The sequence below is a fragment of the Terrapene carolina genome, unplaced genomic scaffold (genome assembly GCF_002925995.2).
Source record: "Terrapene carolina triunguis isolate 2854851 unplaced genomic scaffold, T_m_triunguis-2.0 Scaffold706, whole genome shotgun sequence".
In the NCBI taxonomy this organism is placed as follows: Eukaryota; Metazoa; Chordata; order Testudines; family Emydidae; genus Terrapene; species Terrapene triunguis.
In genome coordinates this window covers 5932013-5955332 of record NW_020665057.1, presented here as the reverse complement: position 1 = coordinate 5955332, position 23320 = coordinate 5932013, and the positions used below count along the sequence as shown (strand labels likewise).

General features: G+C 41.4%; 1 protein-coding gene across 1 annotated transcript in view; it reads left to right on the top strand.

The window, feature by feature from the left end:
• The window catches only part of ELOVL6 (ELOVL fatty acid elongase 6), a 121509-nt gene extending 99117 nt beyond the window's left edge, over positions 1-22392 (top strand). The window contains exons 3-4 of the mRNA XM_024216955.2: positions 12944-13095; positions 18922-22392. Coding sequence (XP_024072723.1) covers positions 12944-13095; positions 18922-19346 — 577 coding nt within the window. The 3' untranslated portion in view covers positions 19347-22392. The remainder of the gene's footprint in view (positions 1-12943; positions 13096-18921) is intronic.
• The last annotated feature ends 928 nt before the right edge of the window (positions 22393-23320 follow it).

The window sequence follows — 23320 nt, the reverse complement described above, 5'->3', positions numbered from 1 at the left end:
AGGTTTCAAATCCCTTCTCTCCTTAAGGTGGAGGGAGAATTTGAACTGGGGGACTCCCCCATCCCAGGTGATCACTGGGCTCAAAGTTGAGGGACGTTCTTCTTGCCTCCCGTTTAGCTTGTGTGTGAGGCCCGATCTGCTAAGTGGCCTCTGAGCACACTTTCTGGATCAGGCCCTGCAGGCAAGTTAGGTAGAGGAATGTATGCATTTTTTCAGATCATGTATTGCAGTGGGACTTAGGCATCCAAATGCCTAGAGAGAGTCTGCAGTTCACATGTGTGGAGGCAGAAACATAGGCACCAAGGGAGCTGTTACTGGAAAAACTGTAGGTGATGAGTGAGTTTAGAATGCCTATAGCATTCTATGCCCGCCCACTGCATAGTGAGTCCAGGGAAAAGAGTTGAAGAAAGACAGTTATTGAATTTTTGGAAGACTTCTGCTGCTCTTATGTTGCATTTTTGCTAAATTGGTAGATTTTCAGCTGTGTTCTTGTTCCTAAGACCCTGCACTTTTGTAAACTTCCCTACAGCTCTGTGTGTCACCACATATATTTAGGCCTTGAAGTTTGTTGCCAGTACATCACATGACCAGGTAATGAAAATGTGATCTAAAGAGGTGTAATAACAGTTCCTGTATCCTTAAAATATTTATCCTGAAGGGTAGTAGTGCATCTCTTGGAATTCAGATGGAGGATTTGTGGCTTGTAAGTTGAGAAGTATTTACAGAAAACCTGTACAAGTGAAATGTTATCGAAGGATGCAGTGAGTTAGAGTCCTGCCTGCATACTGCCTGCTAATGGACTGTGTTTATGCACTAATTCAATAGTGTAAGCCCTTCTAACTGATATAAAATAGAGCACAAAGCCCCCTTTGCTTGTCTCAAACAGATCTAGGAAGGATGGTCTAGAGGATAGGGCACTGAACTAGGATTTGAGACCTGGATTCAGATCCTGGCTCAGTCACTGACTTCCTTAAAAGTCATTTAAACTATCTTGTGATTCAGTTCCCTATCTGGAAGACGAGAATAATACTTTGCCATCTCACAGAGGTGCTGTGTGGCTGAAACCATTAATGATTGTGAGGTGCTCAGATACTGTAGGGATGAGGGTCATAGAAGTACCAGAATAGATGGAAACAGAATCTTGGGGGGAAGCTAGACTTGAGTTCAAGTAGTGCCAGAAGTCAGAATTTAGAGTAGCCCTATGCTTAGAGGATGATGCTTGGTGAAGCTCTCTTTATATAGAAGATGTCCGAGATGGAACCAAAGGCATCATTGGCGAGAATACCACTGTGACAGCCTGCTCGTAGATAACTAGTTTTGGAGCAACCCAAAAGGGAGGTGGTAGTTCTCTTGACTATGGGCCTTAGAGTAGTGAGACAAGTGGGTGAGGTAATATCTTTTATTGGATCAACTTCTGTTGGTGAGAGAGACACGGTTTTGAGCTTACACAGAGCACTTCTTCAGGTCTGGGAAAGGAACTCAGTGTTACAGCTAAATACAAGTTGGAACAGACTGTTTAGCCTAAGTAGTTAACACATATTGCAAGGGACCATTCAAGGTGAAGGGGCCTGTTAATGCCCCTCCAGTCATGGGAAGAGGAACGGGGGACTGGGGTTGGGGGGGGGGGATAGTGGGTTAATGATTGTTGTAATAAATGCAGTATTTCTATTCAGTCCATTATTTTTAGTGTCTAGCAAAATTATGAATTTAAGCTCCCAAGCTCATCTTTTGAAGGTGGTGTGCAGGTTTCCTTTGAGGATGAAGACTGAAAGGTCAAATATAGAGTGATTGCTTTGTGCACACTCTCATTCTTGGATCTTGTTTAAAAGAAACCAAAAATTCAGAGAGACATCTTATTTGAAAGCTACATTTTTATCAGTTGCAGTCAAACCTTGTTTATCAAAATGAGATGGGGGAAGTGAAAATAGTGTGGATAAGCAGGGTTTGGGATAAGATGAAGGCTTTTCTATGTATCTAAGACACAATTCAGAATAAGAATCAGTTTGACTCTGAATTTTTGGATAACTAGAATCAGATTAAATAAGGTTTGCCTGTACTCTTTGGGTCGGTGTTTTGACTCATGCACCTGGCAGCCAACATAATGCCGAAAAGTGCTGTCCTTATGTGGCACTGGCAGGGTATGAGCGTATTGTCAGACTACAAACCCATTTCTATCCTCTTTTCCAGCTGGAGTTAGACAACATGCCAAATTGTCATGTCTGTTTTTGCAATGCAGACACCTCTCCATTAATCATTGAAATGAGATTGGTTAATTCCATGTAGGTCACTAAATAACCATAAGATAGTAATAGCTTTCAGTCATTATTAACCCGCTCCAAATTTTAACTGGTTACCAAGAAATCAGTAACTTAGCCTCTCATGGTGACTAGAGAGACAAGGTAGGTGAGGTAATATCTGTTACTGGACCAACTTCTGTTATTGGGACTGACATGGTTACAACAACACTGCATATCTCATGGTAACAGACACAAAACCTCAGTTTAAAGCCATGGCTTGATACAAGATCATGCTTATACAGTCACGGATATACAAACAGCAATACCACGGTCCTTACATTTGTTTAAAGCAGGAATAACTCCACTGAAGACATGGAGCTACACTTGGGTAAAATCATTGTAAAGTGAGATCAGAATCATGCCTAAAGTCACAACAGTGTTCCCACTGGCCAGCTAAGGAAAATATATTGAAGCTGTCAAAAGATGAATTATTACTTGTTGTCAATAGGAGAATCCATTCCTTCTGAAAAATCCAATATTACTTATGTGACATCCAAAGTGTACATAAGAAGTTGTGCTCAACAAGGCACACTGCAAAGCAGTGCACCTATGGAAGAGTGTGTATTTCTTCATTTAAGGAAACAAATGGTAGAGTAAGACATGATTAAATTTAAAAAGGGAAATAACAGCTTCAATAAATCTGTCCAGTTTGCAAGTACCCAGTAGTATGCTATCAAGTGTAGCAAAGTTATTACTGACTCTGGTTAATTGTTCTGCTCCTTTGCAACTTTCATTCGTTTACACATTCATTGGTAATAACGAGGGAGAAAAGCTCACGTGTTTGTGAGAAACAATGTAGATATGCGCCAGTTTACTCTTCAGGAATACATAACTGAGGGAAAATATAATCAGGGGTTATATTGCTCATTCATCCTTTGTTTCCATATATCAGATAGTTCATATTCATAGAAAATCTAGCAGGTCCTATCCCTGCAATTGAATGGAATTCCAATTCAGCAGAAGAATTGTTGACAAATGTTAAATGATGAATTCAACCTTCAGATGGACAAATGGACACAATATAGGCTTTTAAAACAATACGTTTTAAATAAGTGTCCAATAAATAGTACAAAAAAATAGAATATTGATCCTAGAATTTTACTCAATACCACCACATACTTGTGTGCCGGACAGAAAAAAATCCTTTTAAACAAAAGTTTGACCAAACGAAAAAGAAAAACATATTTGTTGTGAATAATAGTTTCTCTTTCGAACAAGCTTTAACGTGCACACACTCCCTTCTTTGACGACCATTCTAGAGGAGTGGAAACCAGCTATCAACAACTGAAATTATCACGAGCTCCAATTCTCTCATGCTGATGGATAGCTCTACAGCTGGGCAAAATGCCCCAGTTGCAGATGGTGCAAGTCTCGCAAACCTTAAATGACCTGGCTTGTATACATCACAACCCTTGCTTGAAGTGTCAGGTTGGTTGGAACTTGGAAGCTACAAGGTGTACTTGGAATAAACCCTTGTAAATTTGTCAGCGAGCTCCTCCATTAAGTTGCAGAACCTTGTCTCATCTTCAAAGGCACTTTCTTCTCTGTCTTTGTTGGATTTTCAAGAGTACTAAGTAACCTCTTTTCCATCTTGCATCTTCAGTTCTTGCCTTGGTGAGGCTTTGAGGACACCCAACCGTCATCCAGGAATGTTTTGCATTTTAACATGGACCCCGAGAAAGGGAAAATTTCACTCCCTACTGGCCCTATTTTTAGAACCAACTTGCCCTCCGTACTGCCATATATCTGCAGGTTTTTCACAAAATAAAATTTTTTGAAAATTCAAAACAAAATGCAAAATTTTTGAGTGTTTTAAATTTTGTTTAAAGTTTCAGGTTTTTAAATTGTGTGTAAAGTTTTTCACTCAGCTCTCTCTTGTACGCAGCACTGTTTAAACTCCCATAGGTCTGCCCCAGCATGAGCTGCGGTCAGTGTAAAACCTGGGCACAAATCCACAAAGGACAGATGTTTTTGTTTGGTTATTCTTAAAGTCCTACTCAAGAATCTCGAGGGGACTTCCCTAGCACAACAAGAACACTCCCTTTCAACTGCCAACTGAAGGTGTTGATTCAAAAAAACAAACAGCTAAAATATGAATGGTAGTTTATTTATATTTCAATGTAAAAAACCGCAAGAAAATATTTTTTAAAATTCTCTTTCCCATTCCTTGGATGGCACAATAATTACAAGAATGGCAAATTGGCTAACAAATTATAATCTACGTGATTACTGCACAGTTAGAACCAGCCATTCACTCATATCTTATTTCATAATGCTGACACTCAAAAGTACACTCTCTTAATATTAAAGTTACTAAGTCAAGCACTCAGTTAGGAATTTTTAGGTTGCCTGTGCAATCCTAATTCAGCTCATTTGTATGTATGCACTAGGATACAGTCTTTAATTACATAATCACATACTGTTTTTTCCTCCAGTACTTGTACAATGCACAGGATGGTCCGTGTTCTAGAGCTGAATTAAGGTTATGCAATGAATGAAGCTGTTTTGAAGGACCTCTGCACTGTTTGTTGCAGACTATCCTACAGTGCTTATGCATGCCAAAGGAATAGCTGTTTCTCAACAACAGCTTCCTGCCAGCCTTCTCTCAGATCTGGTTGGAAAAACTTGTTCTGTAATAAACAGGAAAAAGACCACTATTCTAAAGGCTGCAAAGACCAAGGGCCATATTTATCTCAGGTATAAGCTAGTACAAGTCCTGCAGAAATAAATGGAAGTTATTTCCACTTATGCCATGGCTGAATTTGTTCCCTGTGCTTCTCAATGGTAGACTTTCAAACAAAGCTGGTATTTTGGGATCCAGCTTCAAAAGGGTCTAGCAAATATGAAACATTTTGAAAGAAGCTTCTCTGTTGCCCTTATAAACATCAGTAGGAGAGTAGAAAAGCCTTTATAAACATTCTTAAAGGACTTTTAAAAAGTCTTCTATATTTCAAGGTTCTTCTGTCCGAAATGTGTTTTATGTATTTAAAAGAGAAACTGGCAGTGCCTCTTACAACATGGGGAGGTATGGGCCAAATTGACTTATGTGGGCCCAACTCCATTTATGTTAGTTATGAACTTCACGCACTGTGCATGTAATATCACAGATTTGTAGTCTCCAGATTCTAAAATCTGCTTCTTCACTGATCTAGAGTTCAAATAAGACAACTTCCAAAATGAGGATTTGAGACTGGCTGTGTTGATTGTTTTGTGACTTCTGTTTACAGGAATCAATGTCATTACACATACAGAACATCTATTTACAGTAACTCCCCACTTAACCTCCTCTCGCTTAACGTTGTTTCCATCTTACGTCCCTGCTCAATTACAGAACATGCTCCATTTAAAGTTGTGCAATGCTTCGCTATAATGTCGTTTGGCTGCCTGCTTTGTCCACAGCTGGCAGCCCCCCATCAGCTCCCCTATATCCCCCTACCCCACAGCGCCTCCCGCTCGCCGGCAGACCCCGCGGATCAATGCCTTCCCCCTTCTCCCCCCGCCCCCTGAACGTTGCAAGCCAGCTGATTGCCACGGGCAGGAGGGAGGGGGGAGGAGCGAGGACTCGGCGTGCAGGCTCCCCCTCCCTCCCCTGCCTCCTGCCCACGGCAATCAGCTGGTTTGTGGCGTTTGGGAGGCAGGGGAGGGAGGGGAGCCTGCGTGCCGAGTCCTCGCTCCTCCCCCCTTCCTCCTGAATGTCGCAAGCCAGCTGATTGCCGCGGGCAGCAGGCAGGGGAGGGAGGGGGAAGAAGCGAGGACACGGCGTACGGAGTAAAGGGGGAGGGGGGTTAAGGAGGGGCTTGGGGGGAAGGGAGGGCGTGAGCGGGCCAAGGGTTGAGCCCCCCGCCCCTGGTGCTTGCAGAGTAGGGGAAGCTGCCGCTGCTGCTGCGCAACATGCTTCTCCTATCCTACAGCACCTTCAGCCTCCTTGCCTGCCTCATTGTCTCCAGTGCCAGTGGACTGTGCCTATGTGGGGTAAGGCGGGGGCACCTTCCAACTATAGTACTGTTCTGTATGGCAAAAAAAAAAAAAAATCCTGGATCCTAAACCCCCCATTTACATTCATTCTTATGGGGAAATTGGATTTGCTTAACATCGTTTCACTTAAAGTCGCATTTTTCAGGAACATAACTACAACGTTAAGCGAGGAGTTACTATACTATGAACCTTGATAAAATTATTATTTTTCCTATAGATGTCCTTATATAACCTCCTGCTATGCATTTTTCTCTCACTCAGCTAAGCATAGAGATTTTCTGTTAGGTATTTTTACCTCATCTCTCATCTGTCTCAGCATGTTTGTAGTATACCATGCCACTCCATCCTGTCAGTGTGAGGGATGCCGTTGTTTCAAACATGCAGGCAACAACTCAATTTCCACATTACTAAAAGGAAATATAACCTGTTACACAATTGTAAGAGGTTGCAGCAATTACATCAGCAGGCAGACATGCTGACACAGCAAGGCTACCCCAAACCATTAAGAAACCAGTTCTTTGGCAGAAGAATGGAAATCTAATACAATAAAATATCTTCTATTGAATTAAACATTAAGGCTAATGAACTTTTGTTATGTGCTCAAAAAATGTCAAATTTTTAGGAACTGACCTACAGACATTTCTATCTGACTCAACATATTTCACCTGTAAATCTTCTCATTATAAAAAATTGTGGCCTCAATTCTTTTCTTTATTGGGATACAGCAAAAGAGGCTGAAGGCTGCTGAAGCTTCAAAATTTGCATGTACGTTGATCTCAATTAGGAGCATGTGCTCTCTTAAGTATGACATTTCTTTGATTTGGATTTTAACTATGAAGCATGCTCGGTAGAAAGTCTGGCTAACTACAGATGTGCACTTCAACAGAAACTCACTGCTGATACATGGGCAGTTCAAGGAATAAACACTTTTTTATAAATACGTCGAGGCAGAATTAAGGCTCCCCAATTCTCAGGGCTAGGCCAGCCCCACAATGGTTGCAACTAGACAGCTCTGAATTCTGCCACTGGATTTTTAATGGGTCCTACAAGGCCCCTAAAACTCTTTCCCCACCCCAACGTGCTCCCTCTGTACCTGTTAAGAGGTATCCTGACTTCCAGGAGGGTGATAAAGCCAGTGATGCATTATGTCCAGCCCTATATTTTATTGTTACATATTAATTCTTGTAAAAAGACACTTTATAAAGAAAAAGAGGGAAACTGCAAGGGTGTGTTTGCTGGAGTTTTTTAACCTTGTGGCAGGAAGCCAGGTTGGAGCCATTTCTAAGCAAAAGATCTACAGTGAAACACAGTGAGACTGAGTAGCTTTAGGGGATAATACTGTTATCCTCATTCTAATGAAGCTCCCTCCTCAGTGTTAGAAGAAAGTGACTTTCTCTGAATCTTTACCATAGTCACATGACAGCCCTCTCTTCCCCCCAGTTCTTCCCATGGATGTTCCCAGGGAAGGGAATGACACCCGAACTGCAAGTCTGGAATAGCTTGGCTTTTCCTGGAATTAGTGGTTCAAAGCTCACCCTTTTGTTCCAACCCAGACTTAGGGTAGGGTGGTGGATGTGAGAAGATGAATTTGTGATGAGATCTTACAAGCCAAGCTCCTCTGTGTTTTGGGTTTAAGTATCCCATGTGTATAAGCAGAGTTTTGCCTGAAGTCTTTGGCCAGAATTTCCCCGCCTTTATGTTTGTGCAGTGTGCTGTGATCCAGTTGGCTGCACTTCATTAGCGCCATATGTACATAGTTAGTAAAGCACGGTGGGATCCTTTGGAATAAGAAAGAATTCTTACAGATTCCAGTATGGTCCCATCTTCAACTAGGCCTGCAGACACAAAGCTATGTCTTTGTTTTGTTTCTGTTTTTAAAGAACAGCCATAGTGCTGTTTGTGCTGCCTGATAGGCGCAACTGTTTGACTTATGTGCTGATGTTTTCTGTTCTGAGATGTGCATGTTGTTCAGAGCCAGAAAATGGGCTTTGTCTCTAGATCTGTGAGCAGAAAATATGTCAAATATTCCAGGTAGAACAACACACAGTACTGATGCTGCAGCGAGCTAAACAAGAAAATTGGATATTTTTGGATAGTTCTAAAGAGCTGAAATAAGACCACATTCTCTGCTCAGCACTGCAGTGGCAATGTTTTAGTATATGTAGTAGTGTTTGGCAGATGCTTTCATAGCTATGTAGCATGGACACCGAGAGTTAATTCAGCCCCGCAGAAGCAGGTTCAATTCCCATTATTACAGTTGTGTGGAAAGAGTGTTGTCTAGTGGTTAAATCAGCGACCTAAGAGTCAGGGTTCCTAGAGACCATTCCTAGCTCCTATCTCTAACTTGCTTTTTGACCTTAGTCCCATCACTTAACTACCCTGTACCTCAATTTCCCCCATCTCCAAAATGGGGTGATGATGATGCCCACTCAAAAGTCTCATGGTCTTAATCCATGTTTTAAAACATTTTGAGTCTCATGTTAAAAGGAGAAAGTAAGTGAAGAGTATTATTTTTATATTCGCAGATATTTACCTGTCCATAACATGATCAAAACATATCAATTGGATGCTTGTTAGTCTACTCGAGAAGGCACAGCCTGAAGGGAAAGAAATGCAGGCCATTTTTTATTTGAACAGATGAGAAAGCAATATTTACCAGTGCAGTATGTCTTTGATAAATCTCTTCATTTGGAATGGCTGTAACTTTTGTCGTTACCTTAATTCTAGAATCCCAGTTGATTCCCACTCGCCAGACTGCTTTGGTAGGCAGTTCATTTTAATGCCTCACAATAGTGACAGTACAGACCAGGGCCTGGGCAAAATGAAGCAGAAGTGATTTACTGAGCAAGCAATCCCATCACCCTCCTGCACATCATTTCTATGTGAGACATAAATCAGTTGGTTGATCTCACCTCACAGAAGGAACGACATGATTAAATGGTGGGGGCACAAAAAGCAGCTCCGTTTCTCTGAGTTCACATGCACTTTGGGGCATTCACTAAACATCACTCTGTCTGGTAACTTCAGCTTGTCAGTTGGCTAGAGTTTAGGCACATAGCACACCCCAATATATCAGTTAAATGTATGTATTATGCTGAAGGTAATGTTGCTTTCATCTGCCTAATATAAAAGATCACTATGGTTGAGTAAGGCAAACTCTGGGTAGAATACTAATCACAAGTCACTCCCAGTTAGAAACATGGAGGTAGAACAAAGTGTCCTGCCATGGGATTGCTATTACCCATCTAGGCTTCCAGTGTAATTGGGAATACATGAACACACACACATAGATAGTACCAAAGGAAAACCACAGAACAATACTAACAAAAAAGAAATATATAAAGACGTATGTGATCTCATCCATGCCAAATTAAGAATTGATCAGTATGCCCTAGGGGCCAGATTTTGCTCTGTTACTTGGATATAAATCTAAAGTAACTCTTTGGGTTTCCAGATTTACACCAGTTTTAGCTCAATCAGAATTTTGTCTGTTATTTTAAACAGACACTATTCTGATCTGAGCTTAAATTCATGATTCAGAAACCTGTTTGATTTGCAAATGTTATTAAAACATGATTCTTTTAAAAGAGCAATGGACATAATGTTGCTTGCAACTATTTTACTTTGTAATAGAGGATATTCCTTTCAGATTTTTTACTTCCCCGTTTTATTTTCATGTCAGCAAATGCCTCAGTACTGACATTAGACTGCTTGGTACTGCATATCCAGGACATATGCCATCTGATCCCACTAATCCCTGCTGTCCCACCCAACTCCTAAATGAAACAACAGCAACCTGGCTATCCCAGTCAGCCTGTGGAATTCACTGTGCTGTCTCCTCAGGACTGAGAAAAGGAAAGCATAACAGGAGTTAGAATACTTACTAGCTGGAAGACGAGGAGATACAGCAAGGAGCACCCAATTTAAATATAGCTGCTTTAAGGTTGCAGTTGTCCGTCTCTGCCAAAGTTCAAGGGCCAGCCCCAGAAAGATATGAGAAAAGCATGCTGGGAAAAAGGTTCTACAAGAAAGCAACCCTACAGAGAAGAGAGACCGTAGGGTCCAGGTAGATGCTAAGGATGGAGATGTTTTATACAGCACCTAGCACAATGGGGTCCTGGTCCATGAGTGGGGGTCCTAATAGCTATTGCAATACAAATGATGATATCACCATCGTATCATACAATGAAGCTTGACCTTTAGAAGAACAGGATAACTTGTAGTTATATATACTAATAGAATACCCAAACCTCATGCTTCAAGATATAAGGTGATCAGTGCAGTAGTCAGCAAGCAACATTTCCCTCCATGTGCAGCACAGGTGAAGAACCCAATACTCGATGCTCCACAGGAAGTTAAAAACCACTGTAATGTCTGGTACAATGTTCTTGTGCAATACTGTATATGGCGGTGAGGGTGGGGATGGTGTTTTGCTGGCCTGCAATGATCAGTTTACACATACCTGTTTATGCTGTAGGTCTAGAAGTCAAGAGACTTTATACACATGATATAAAGACCTAGATTAATAGATTCACAGATTTTAAGGCCAGAAGGGGCCATTATGATCGTGTAGCCTGACCTTCTGTGTAACACAGGTCATAGAAACTCAACTAGTAATTTCTGCCTCAAGCCCATAACTTCTGTTTGAGCTCAAACATATCTCTGGCAAGATACAGTCTTGATTTAAAGCCTGCAAGTGATGGAGAATCCACCATAACTCTAGATGAGCTGTCCCAATGGCTGATTACCCACACTGTTAAAAATGTACACCGTATTTCCTCTTTTTTTGCATGTGTGATTAATATGTATTGCCTATATGCATACATTTGCACAGTCAAATCCATCACATCAACCCTCTTACTGTCACGTGGCTGTCCATGACAGGGGACCATGAGCTGAGTGGGAGACATGGGTCAGGCGGTGAATGCAGGGCAGTGATGGGTCACACGGATGAGGGACAGTGGAGGAGGTGATGGGGGGCAGTGACACAGCAGTGATGGGGGCACAATGATATGAGACTGTGATGGAGGAGGCGATGGGAGGCTCTGGTGGGTCACAGTAATGGGGGCAGTGAAGGGGCATAGAGATGCCGAGAAGTGATGGAGTTGGTGATGTGGAGCAGTGATGGGGCAATATCACAAACCAGTGAGTGGGAACAGTGGTGCAGGGCACTGGGAATGGGGCACAGGGATGGAGGAGGCGATGCAGGGCAACATGATGTGAGGTAGGCAGCGGGGATGTGATGCTGGGACGGGATGAGTCACAGTGATGAGGGAGGTGATGCAGGACAGTTAAACTGAACAGCGATGGGGCATGGTGCTGTGGGACAACGATGGACTTCAGGGATGTGGGGAGGTGATGCAAGGCCGTGCTGGCGCACAGCAATGTGAGATGACGTTGGCTGAAGTGATGCAAGGCAGTGTTGGTTGAGGTGATGTGGGATAGTGGTGGGGCACAGTGATCCAGTGTGGTGAATTCTGTATGCCTGATCCTTCAGATGGTGAAAAGCCTGAACTTTTTTCAGGCTGTTTGTGTTACTTAAAGTCCTCAAAGTATGGACTTCAGAAATGCTAGTGAAGCCACTCAGTTAACCAGTATGCATGAGTGCTCTTGTAACTTAGCAAGCAGGGTGAGAAAAAAGCCTTTCAGTTTCTCTCCCCATTCGGTTTTCAAGCTGGAGTGTAATGCATCCAGAATGGCCTTTCATCCTTCTGGTTACTGAGCCAACAGCTAGGGGTTGCAAAGTGGAGACCTGCTCAGCTACTAGATGATGGTACAGCTGGTGTTGCTGAAGCGAAGCCATTTCAATAGTGCCACCTGTATGCCAGTTGTAATCTAAAATGAGCTCCTCCATCAATGACACTAATTAACACCATAATGTACTTCCTAATATACCTCATTTACAGAACACAACATATCTGGCTGTCCAAACAAGTTTAAGGAAATGAGGGTGATTTGTGCATCTCATGAAATGAATTTGTCTAGTGCTAGTTTGTCAGTTCCTCTATTAGTAATGAGTTAAGAGCAAACAATGTGCCAGGTGGTGTCTGAGACACAAAATGAAGCCAGCCAGAGCTTCTACCAAAAGCATTTACAAGCTTAAGCTCCTTTCTTGAAGCAGGTTCTCCACTGAAGTCAGTGGAGTTCTGGCTGGGTACAGGATTCCGCCTGCATGAAACTCATTGCAGGACTGGGGCACAGAAAACAGATGACAGAACACACTGAGAAACCCAGGGGAGGGAGTTAATAACAATAAAAAATGCAAGCTGCTTTTAAACTCACTGCTTGTGGACAGTGCAGTTTCCCAGCCAGCAAGATCAAAATTCTGCAGGTTGCACACTCAGAGTTAAAGGAGACATTCCCATCTACTCTTGACACCTGAAGTAGGATTTCCCTAGGACTGAAAGAAGGGAGCTGACATGACTGTACCAGACTGTCACCTGTAGTATTATTTCAGTCCAATAAAACACCCATATTCTCCACTCACTCTGGAAATTCAGATTCACTTCTTGAACGCAGTGAAGTTACTCTAGCTATACACCTGAATCAATATTTAGCCCCAAACTGCTAATAAGACCATCACTAGCTTTTTACTATAATGATTTGAAGTGATTAAGTTTAGCTATTAAGTAACTACTGAATGTTCTTTATTTTCTCTTTCTATTCTGAAGTATATTTGGTGCTGTTCGAACTGGTGCTTATATGCTGTACATTCTGATGACCAAAGGCCTGAAGCAGTCAGTGTGTGACCAGAGTTTTTACAATGGACCTGTCAGCAAATTCTGGGCTTACGCGTTTGTGCTAAGCAAAGCACCCGAACTAGGTGAGTACCCCTGCTCTCGTTTTTGTTTAATGTGCACATTTTGGGCAAAAGAGTTTATGCAGAAAACATGCAGACCATTCAGTGCTGCTGAAAACCGCTTTTCAGGCTTGTAAATTAAAAAGCCAGACCAAACCCCCCCATATTCATCAGTCGCTAAGCTTTACGCTCAACTGAGCTAAGATTAGAGCAATGAAAAGTTGAACAAGATGATTCCCAAACCCCTCAGGTCAATTCACCTTAATTTTTAGCAGTTTTGATTCAGTTTAGGCAAGCTTGGGACTTTGCATAGTTAACTCATGGCCCTGGGCTAACCCGTGGCATTTAGCACAGCTCTGAGTTGGGGACATTAAAGAACCACATGAAGCCCACCCTCTGTGCCCCTCCTGTAGCTCCCCAGTACTCCTGGGATGGTACAGCCTGCTCGTTCCCAGTGCACCCAGCTAACTCCATGGGCCAATCTAGAGGGCAAGTAGGCTCTTGGCCCTGTACCTCCCAGCCCCCTCTCTGGGGCACAGTGTACTACTAGGGGCAATGGATGGAGCAGTCTCTGTGCTCCCCGAAGCACAGGGGACCTTATTTCTCCTTGACTTTTTTGGAGGGTATGGAAGGAGGCAGAGAGACCTTTTGTGCCCTTGTTTTCCCCACTATTTCTACACACCTATGCTAGGGTTAGGGACAACCTAACCCCTATTAGCAGTTCATAGGGGAAGTGAGAGTTACCTAGTGTTATCTGCTAGATTGGAGGCAGTCTGTCACCTGTTGATTAAGGAAAATATTCATGCTGGGGCAATCTCTTCTCCCATAGAAGGTGACTGACAGTGTCAAATAAGCCCACCTTGTATTGTTTTTCATTTATCTCTTCATAGGGTTCCTTGTTTCTCCTCTCACCTTATCTAGAGATAAATAAGCCTTTATCTAATGGTTGTACCAGCCAGGGCATTGGAAACTTCATTCCTTTACTTTAAGGATCATATACACAGGCCTTCTGCAAAATAGTTGGGCCTTGACCCCATTTCTAAATTTAGTATTTGTTAAATTTGTTAGCTCAGCAGTGCTGGACCATGAAGTGCTCTCTCAGATATAGTGCAGGCATTGCCAATGCAAGTTTCCCCATACTACGCTGCTAATATACCCCAAGCCTGATCTAGACAGGTGACATATAGGAATGAAATTGTAGGTCTGTCTTCGGTCCTTGGTCTCTTCTGAGATGGCTGATAGGTGCTAGTTAGTGTTTGTGGTTTTGGTGATGTGGGCACCTAGTGACCATCAACTCATTGAACATAACTAAAAATCAATTGCTTTTGGGTAGTCTGCTACCAACCAGGGCTGGATATCGGCCACTGAGCTAGTGACCATGACTTCTTGACTGAAATTGAACAACAACCAACATACAGATATACTTAAGGTCTGATACATCCTCTGCTATGAGCTTTTCACCAGTAAAATGGCATTAACCTCAGTGGAGTTACTCTTCGCTTATATCAGCGTAAGTGAAGGCAGAATCCAGCCCATACTCCTGATGCAATTTGTTCAGAATAAAAATAAAGTTCAATAGAAATTCCCAGAATGTGCAACCAGAACAAGTTATCCAGGCTGGAGTATAAGGTTGACTACTCCATATGGCCATGGGAAATCATCCTAAAAGCCACCTAGGATCAGTAGAAATTGCGGGGGTGGGGAAGGAACCAAAGAGGTTCCATCTAAAAATAGAAGTGCTTTTAGGTCCAGGTTCCTGGGGCTATTCAACTTTGTGCAGCTGGTAGCTCAGGAACATACATATTAGTCAGCAGGTCAAGAAAACCTGATGTAACTCATTGTTCAGTGCCGTGTCGTCCCCCCGTCTCCTCCCCCCGTGTTGTCTGCAGCAGAGATGAATCTGTTACAGCTTTCAGCCAGGGTCCTTAAACTCAAGCTGTTGAGGTTCACGTTTAAGCTCTGTAGGTCACAGGTTCAATGGCCAAGAATAGACATCATACTGACTGTATCCAGTGTCAAGGGAAAGTTGCACAGCCTTGGGCTTATCACTGTACTTTGACTGATTGCATGGGGACAGGTCCTGAACTCAGAATAGCGCAATACACTAGGTTCCTCCATAACCTTATCTAGGCCTGTCCCATAAATAACCACAAAAAACTCCCTGTCAGACTGTACAGGGTACCCCATGTCTGAAGCAGTCAGTCATTACAGATAAACATTAATAGAGTGATTTGCAGAGTGACTCAGCGTCTGTCTTACTGTATATAAATCTGGAAGCCACACACAATAACATCAAGCTATGGAAGCAAGAGGCTTCAGGTCCCATTCTACCTCAGTTCTGTTTTATTTATCGTTATTTTGTGTGTGTACACACAGGAACATTGTGTTTCCCCCCCCCCTAAACACACCAGAAACCTAGGTTGGCAGTTTGCTTCTTGCAGACAGAAAATAAACACCTTTCCGATAGTATTGTAGTTCTTCCACCCACCCTCCTATTGGAGGCAGATTTTGTAAATGGTTTTCTCTCCAGCAGTTTTTGTAAGGCTATAAAGAATATACTTGCTAGAGTATGTTTAGTACCCAGCCTGTACGTTTGCTGCTCATAGGACTTCTTAGTATGAGAGAGAATGGTCTTAATACAAAGTAGGGGACAATGATTCAGTAGTCCTCCAGTTCACTACTGAGGCTGCAGGTTACTGAAACCTCAGAGGTTTATCTGTATTTAGTGAATTATCTGTATAATTCACTAAATACAGATAAACAGCAGGAATAGGTTTGTATTTCAGCAGCAAACTCAGTTCAGTGGATTTCAGATTAGCAATTTATCAGCACATCAGACAAGAAGACACACAGCCCCCTTCATGCTGTTTCAGACTCTTTGATTTCTTACTGTTTGAATTACATGAAAACCCACTTAGATTTGGTTGTGTTAAAATTAGGAACTATCTGCTAGAAATATAGGTTCTAACCAATGTGACTCAGCATTCTTGCAGCTAATGAAGCAAACAGAAGTGTGCGTAACTGTAGCATTAGTACACCTCTACCCCGATATAACGCGACCCGATATAACACGAATTCGGATATAAAGCGGTAAAGCAGTGCTCCGGGGGGGCGGGGCTGCGCACTCCGGCGGATCAAAGCAAGTTCGATATAACGCGGTTTCACCGATAACGTGGTAAGATTTTTTGGCACCCAAGGACAGCGTTATATTGAGGTAGAGGTGTATGTACAGAGCTGCCCAGAGGATTCAATGGGCCTGGGGCAAAGCGGGGGAGTTGCGGCACTTGTACTCACCTGGCGGCGATCCGGGTCTTCGGCGGCGGGGGGCCATTCAGTCGCTCCGCATCTTCGGCAGCACTGAAGGACTCGCTACCGAAATGCCGCCAAAGACCCGGAGCGACTGAAGAGCCCCCCGCCACCAAAATGCCGCCGAAGACCCAGACCGCCTCCGGGCCAGGGCTCGCGAGGCCCCTGCTGGGCCCGGGGCAAATTGCCCCACTTGCCCCCCACCCCCTTCTGGGCGGCCCTGTGTATGTAAGGCATAGGTTTAGTTCCACCCCCTCACTAAAGTTCATCTTTTGGATTTTCCAAGGATATATGCACATATAAACACACCTTGTGGTTCATGCTTTACACTTCCCCCCCCCTATAAATCACTGTCTATAAGAAGAGCATATGCATATAAATAAAATAATTAAGATCGATGCAGTAGTGGCAAACAGCAGGAAGAGAGGAAAGAAACAGTAAGTGGAAAGAATACTAAAACATATTTCTGCAGCAATAGCTTGAGAATTTGGAAGAAAGGGATATGAGGTATTTCAGAATTACCCCGTTTTCTCTCTAAAAACAGGAAGTGTTTACACATGCACTCCCTCTCCAGTGGTACAGGTTATATATACAGTAGCATTTTGCATAGTAATAAGTGAATGCAACTGTTTCAGGTTGATTTGCATAAGTATCAAGCATTCAGATACTTATTCATACTGTTCGATGCTGTCACACTAGTCAGTCAATCCAGAATGACTCCATTGCCATTAATGGAGCTACTGAGAAAAAAATTTATTGACCCGAGTCTTAAAAAATGAGTTCAAACTCTCATGAGAGCAGGTTCTCCCTTGAGATGTCTGGTACTTCCTGCTTCAGTTTGGCTAGAAACAGCAGAGGACTTTTCTTTTTACGATTTCCATTATTTAGTACTTTTAGTCAAGCCACAATGACAACCAATGGCAGAAAAAAAGTCCCAGAAACTTTTCAAAACCTCAGACATGGTTGGGTGCAAGCTCTGAGTGAAGTGTCAGTGGAAGTGCAACCGACATTCTCAAATATAATTCGTGATTTGGCTCAGATTTTTGCGGCATCTTAAATGGACCTTATTAACAGAAATTGCTGAGCACCTGCCCCTGAAAATCAGCCCCGTTGCAGGTGTCCCAAGTTGGGCAGCCAAAAAACTGAGGACCCAAAGTCACTAATCATTTTGAAAAACTTGACTGTATTCATTGTTTTATGTTATATTCCCTCCCCCTCCCCCTTTCCCACCCTCCCCAACCACTACAGTCCCTTTAACAATACTGGCAGTTAGGTTCAAAAAATCCTGCTTGCATGGAGGGAAAAACCTAAAGCCTTTTGCAGAGAGACTCACTTTCTTTGTTTGTTAATGACTTTTGTGTAGATCAACAGTGAACGATTTGACAATAGTTTGCTCAAGTTATAATATTCTTTATACAAACTCTGAAGACATGTATATTAAACAGATTTCTTAATAGTTATACAGACACAGAACTTTGCTACAAAAACATTTTGTATAGTCCCTCCTGTTCCTATTTATATTAACACTTAGTACCACAGATGTCTAGATATTTACTGGTGAGAACACAATGGCACAAACTCTTCCCTGAGTTACCCATGACTGTCACTGCATTGTGTAACTCCACAGAGCCTGATTCTGCTCTCACCCCACTGTAATTCCACTGGCAAACAGACACAGGAAAGGATGGGTGCATAAGGAGTTTTCTTCATTTTGTCCTATATGCCAGGATCCAGTGATACAAAATCTTTGTGCTCTGTGATTGAAATTTTCAAACCTGGGGGGTTGGGGTATCTAAATTTGGGCACCTAAATCCATATTTAGGCACCTAGTAAAAACTGGCTAAGCAGCTACCACTCATTGACTTTCATGTGAGCAGGAGTTGGAAATCAGATACTTTCATTCATGTGCCTAAATATAGGATTAGGGGTCTAATTTTAGGCACCTAGGTTTGAAAATATTGACTTGAATTTTCTGCCTTATAACCTCAGGGACAACACATAGTCAGTCTTCCCTTACTATAATTAGCTTTTGGTTTGTTACACGTGGTTTCCTGGTGTCTGTTAAATACCACTGTTGTCTGACGTTGCATCAGACAAATGGACATTGCTTGTGCTCAGAACATCAAAACTCAAGTCAAAAATACAATGCTTACGAGAGACTTTCACAGATTGCCTCCTGAGCAGAGAATGTCTCTAAATTAAGCAGTAGCATTTTAAAATAGCAGTTAGTCATGTCACAAAGATTGGATCCTATGTTCTTTTCAAACAAAGACCCCACCAGTGCAGACAGTGTTTGGACATGGAGTTTTGGTTCCCCATCATAAAGCTAAAGGGACACTTGTAAAATCTGGCTCTGGACATACATACAGAAGTTGTTTCTAAACTCCAATAAAGTTATGGGGTATTTAGATCTGAGGTTTTCGTCAGTGCCCCAAAGCTCTACAATCTAAACAACTTCCCACCATTTTAAACTTGGCAGAACATAAGAATTACAAAGTAGTTTGATTTGTTTCTGATATTTCCCCCCTGTCTTCTCTCTTACAGGAGATACAATATTCATTATTCTTAGGAAACAGAAGCTCATCTTCCTGCACTGGTACCACCACATTACGGTGCTGCTTTATTCTTGGTACTCTTACAAGGACATGGTGGCTGGCGGTGGCTGGTTTATGACCATGAACTATGGGGTCCACGCCGTTATGTACTCTTACTATGCCTTGCGGGCTGCTGGCTTCAGAGTCTCACGCAAGTTTGCCATGTTCATCACCTTATCACAGATCACTCAGATGTTGATTGGTTGTGTAGTTAATTACCTGGTCTTCTCCTGGATGCAACAGGGGCAGTGCCACTCCCATGTTCAGAACATCATCTGGTCTTCTCTCATGTACCTCAGCTACTTCCTGTTATTCTGCCATTTCTTCTTTGAGGCCTACATCGGCAAAACCAGAAAAGCAAGGAAGGCTGACTAGTGGTATAAACAAGACAGAAGCCATAGCTCAGGGTCATCAAGAAAAACAAAATAAAAACAAACAAAAGAAAATGGCACAAGGAAACATGTATGGTGCAGCTAAAACTCGGCAGCTTAGGGACAGCTAGGTTGGTTTAAACCAGTAAGTTTATGATCCTATCATGGTGAGGACTCACTGAATTCTACTCCATCTCAAAGGACTGCTGAGGAAAGACATCTTCCTTCTTGTACCTGTCAGCTCTGAAAAAGGAAGGAAAATAACATTTGTGGGGGGGGAAATAAGCGTTGTTCTTCCCCAAAGATGGAAGAAAGACTTTTATTAAAAACAAATTATTTCTATATCCTTTCTAATCTTTTTTCTGCATTAAATTTGAACAAAACAAAGCAGAGAGCAAACTGTTTGTGTCTGATACCAGTACAGTTACAAAATTAAAAACTTTATCCTAAAGGGTTGACATGTTTACCCCGAAAATGAAAAGTGAATGGCTATCTTGAATGTTTATTATGGAAAGTCATTGAACTCCATTGCAGTAGTGAATGTAGTGGATAAAAGATTGATTTCCCCATTCTGTACTATGCTGTGCATGCAGATCTGGTATGCAACATCAATGCTTTGAGCAGGCAGAGGGAACCAGTAATTTTACAAGATTTTAATGTGATGAGATGTGCTGTTGCAATACATATCATATCTCAGAGAGTGCTTTTTCCAAGTGCATCAGAGTCAAGGAATTTCTGCAGCAGAATAATACAGAGGGTTAAATCAATCTCTGTTAAATCACCTGGGGCTAGCAACAGAGCAGTGGGTGGGGAGGGTGAGGGAGAGAACCCCCAAATATTTTTAACAATTATCTGCGAGTCTCAGATTAATCAGCAGTATAATAGAAGTTGAAGAAAATGAAGGTGGGGAGGAATCAGAAGAAAATCTAGATAGCTAGAGATAGGCACTCTCTCTATCTACAGAATAGAGCCCTGTGGTACAGCACATCTTTTATATTTTTGTGAACTTCAGAAAAAGATCTCTGCAACCTTAATAGCATTCGGCAGGACTGTATGTGACCTTGGGTAACACTGTGTTTCTGCATTTGCTTCATGAGCAATGCAAAGATGTTTAAAGTGCCCTCCTCTGGTCATGTGGAGATACTACAACAAAACATACTTGGAATAGTTTTTCTTGAGACTTGTATAGAAAAATTAGTCTAAATGAAATAATTTTGCTGCAACCGCTTAACTCTAATGTCCGGAGAGAATTATCCTTAATTAAGAACAATCTGTACTGTAGCATCCGGCTGAGCACTTAAGAAGACATCCTGTTCTCAAGTCAGCTACAGATAGAAGAAAAGGTATTTCACTCTGAACCTCAGAGAGAGTTAGTTGATAAGAGCCATATTCTTTCAAAGAAAAGTAGATTGCATTATCTGTAACATTTCAGTCCTTACAAAGCCAAATAAAATGTGTACAAGTTCCTAGTATTTAAAAAAAGCAAGTATGTAAACTTGATGTTAAATGTGTTAATGTAGTATTCTAAATTGTATCAGTTTGGTAGTTTGACTAAACAATTAGAAGAACTAGATGAACAGAATAGGGGTTGCTGTTCTGCATAGAATATACACAACTACACCCATATACACGTTATGTGACTTGTCAACAAGAAAAAAGTCCAGTGGAAGAGAATCACATTTTCTGGCTAATGCAAAAGTTGTCATTATCTTTCTTGCTTTAATTTGAGATTGTACAGTACAAAGTATTATTATTATTATTTTGGCTTTAATTGTGCTGACATTCATAAAAACAGAGCTGCTTAATATCCTATTAGAGACGAGAAGGGCTTTCAGTGTCTCATTATGTGAAGAAGAAAAAAAATAAAGTTACATTCCGTATTATGTGAATGCTTTTAAAAGAATCAGAAAGTCCTTGGGGGCCTATCCATAACTATAACAAGCAGAAAAACAAGTTTACATGTGTGTTACTTACGTTATTGATGTTCTGGCCTTATTTTATGGTACACAACCAACAGCAAAATGTGATATTCAGTAATGAAGATAACGTGAGCTTAAATGATAGAACTACTGTATAAGAGCTATTAGACAAAAAGAATTAAATGTGTAAACGATGGTATTTCACAGTTTTGGAAGTAGATAATTATAATGCACAATAAGCTGTTTTCTCCTGCTTAATTTTTGCCCGGGCTTAAAGGTAGCAGTAACTGAAGAGAAGCAAAATCATTAAGGATGAAAAAGACAAAATTAAACTTGAATTCAGTCAGAACAGAAGCATCAGTAACAAGCCAACAATTGTGCCATTCAGATGTTCAGTTCTGTGTTTCTATGGTCTCTAATCATTTCTATGCAGGCTGAAATAAAAAGGAGGTGAAAGTGACCCACATGTCTTTTGAAATTAGGGGTGAAATCCTGACTCCACTGAAATCAATAGTTTTGCCATTGACTTGAATGAGGCTAACATTTTCACCCTATAATGCCACTTCTTTTATCTGAATAATGGGAAAAATTGCATTCATTTTAATTTATTTTATGTTTATTTAAAGGCTCAATAAACATTACAAATAAGAAGCTAGACCATAGGTAGGTAAAGTATTATGGGCTAATCTCAGTGGTTTAATAGAGGGGAAATAATACAGTAGGCTTTTTAAAAACAATTATTTCTATGCAGTATTTTCAAAAAATATACAGTATTTTACACATTTTGTTTAATTTGTCAAGATGAAAAACAAATGATACTGTATTTAAACATATAGGACGAGATTGAAATCCTGGGAGTTTTGCCATTTACTTAAACAAAACCAGAATTTCACGCAGTGAGTAATACTTTACTCCTCTACGAATACATCTACAGAGCAAATGAAGTTGCGAGTATAGCATGGGTAGGCATAGATTAAAGCTAGCGTGGGTAACAGTAGTGAAGGTGTGGTAGTAAGGAGTTCAGCATGGGCTAGTAATCCAAGTACATACCGAGGTCCCCAAAGTCAATGGGAACTAGGGTGACCAGATGTCCCAATTTTATAGGGACAGTCCCGATATTTGGGGTTTTGTCTTATATAGGCGCCTATTACCTCCCACCCCCGTCCCGATTTTTCACACTTGCTGTCTGGTCACCCTAATGGGAACTCAACTACTGAGTAAAGTCTTCATGCAAATAAATGGGACTACTCAGATAAGAAATACTTATTAATGGATTGCAGGATCAGAATCGTATTTGGCAGTATATTTGAGTAAATTGACGGCTGCACTGAAAATTGAACGGTCATTTGCTTTATCTGATGCCATACCATGGACTCATTTACTTATGTCTTATTTATATTGCAGTACTGTACAGTAGAATTTTTACTGATGAAGTTTCACTGGATTAAAATGTGATAGTCTCAATTCCTTTAAATTAGATTAAGTCCAAATACAAAAATCTTTGTTTTTATATTTTTAGTTTCAAAAAAGCACACATCCCCTTCAGGCCCCCGTCATTTAACCTAATAACATCAGGGTTAAACCTATGGGGCCAGCTTCAGTCCTGGTGTAATTCCACTGAAGTTTATGCAGTATTGCCAATCCAAATTGTTCAAAATTCATGAGTCAGGCCCTAAAAATCATGATTTAAAAATAAGTGTTGGGTTTATTTTTCTTTGCCTTCAGCATTTTGAGCCTTAGGGGGTCACAGTTTCAACCTCTACTCTACAAACATGAGGGCTAGAGACTTATCTTTTTTCAATGAAAGCTAAGACTCTGTTGTAGTCACATGACTCCAGGAGCTCAGACTGTAAGAAAAACACTAAGTATTGTAAACCTAGGATAAAATAATGACAGTTGGCAGCACAGTTCATGGGATTCATTTGGCCTTGTGAAGTCAAGGAAGTTACACCAATTATGAATTCAGCCCACTGGGGCCAAATTCTGTTCTGATTTACACAGGTATAAATCCAGTATAATTTCACTGGAGTCAGTGGAGTTACTCTAGATTTACACTCAT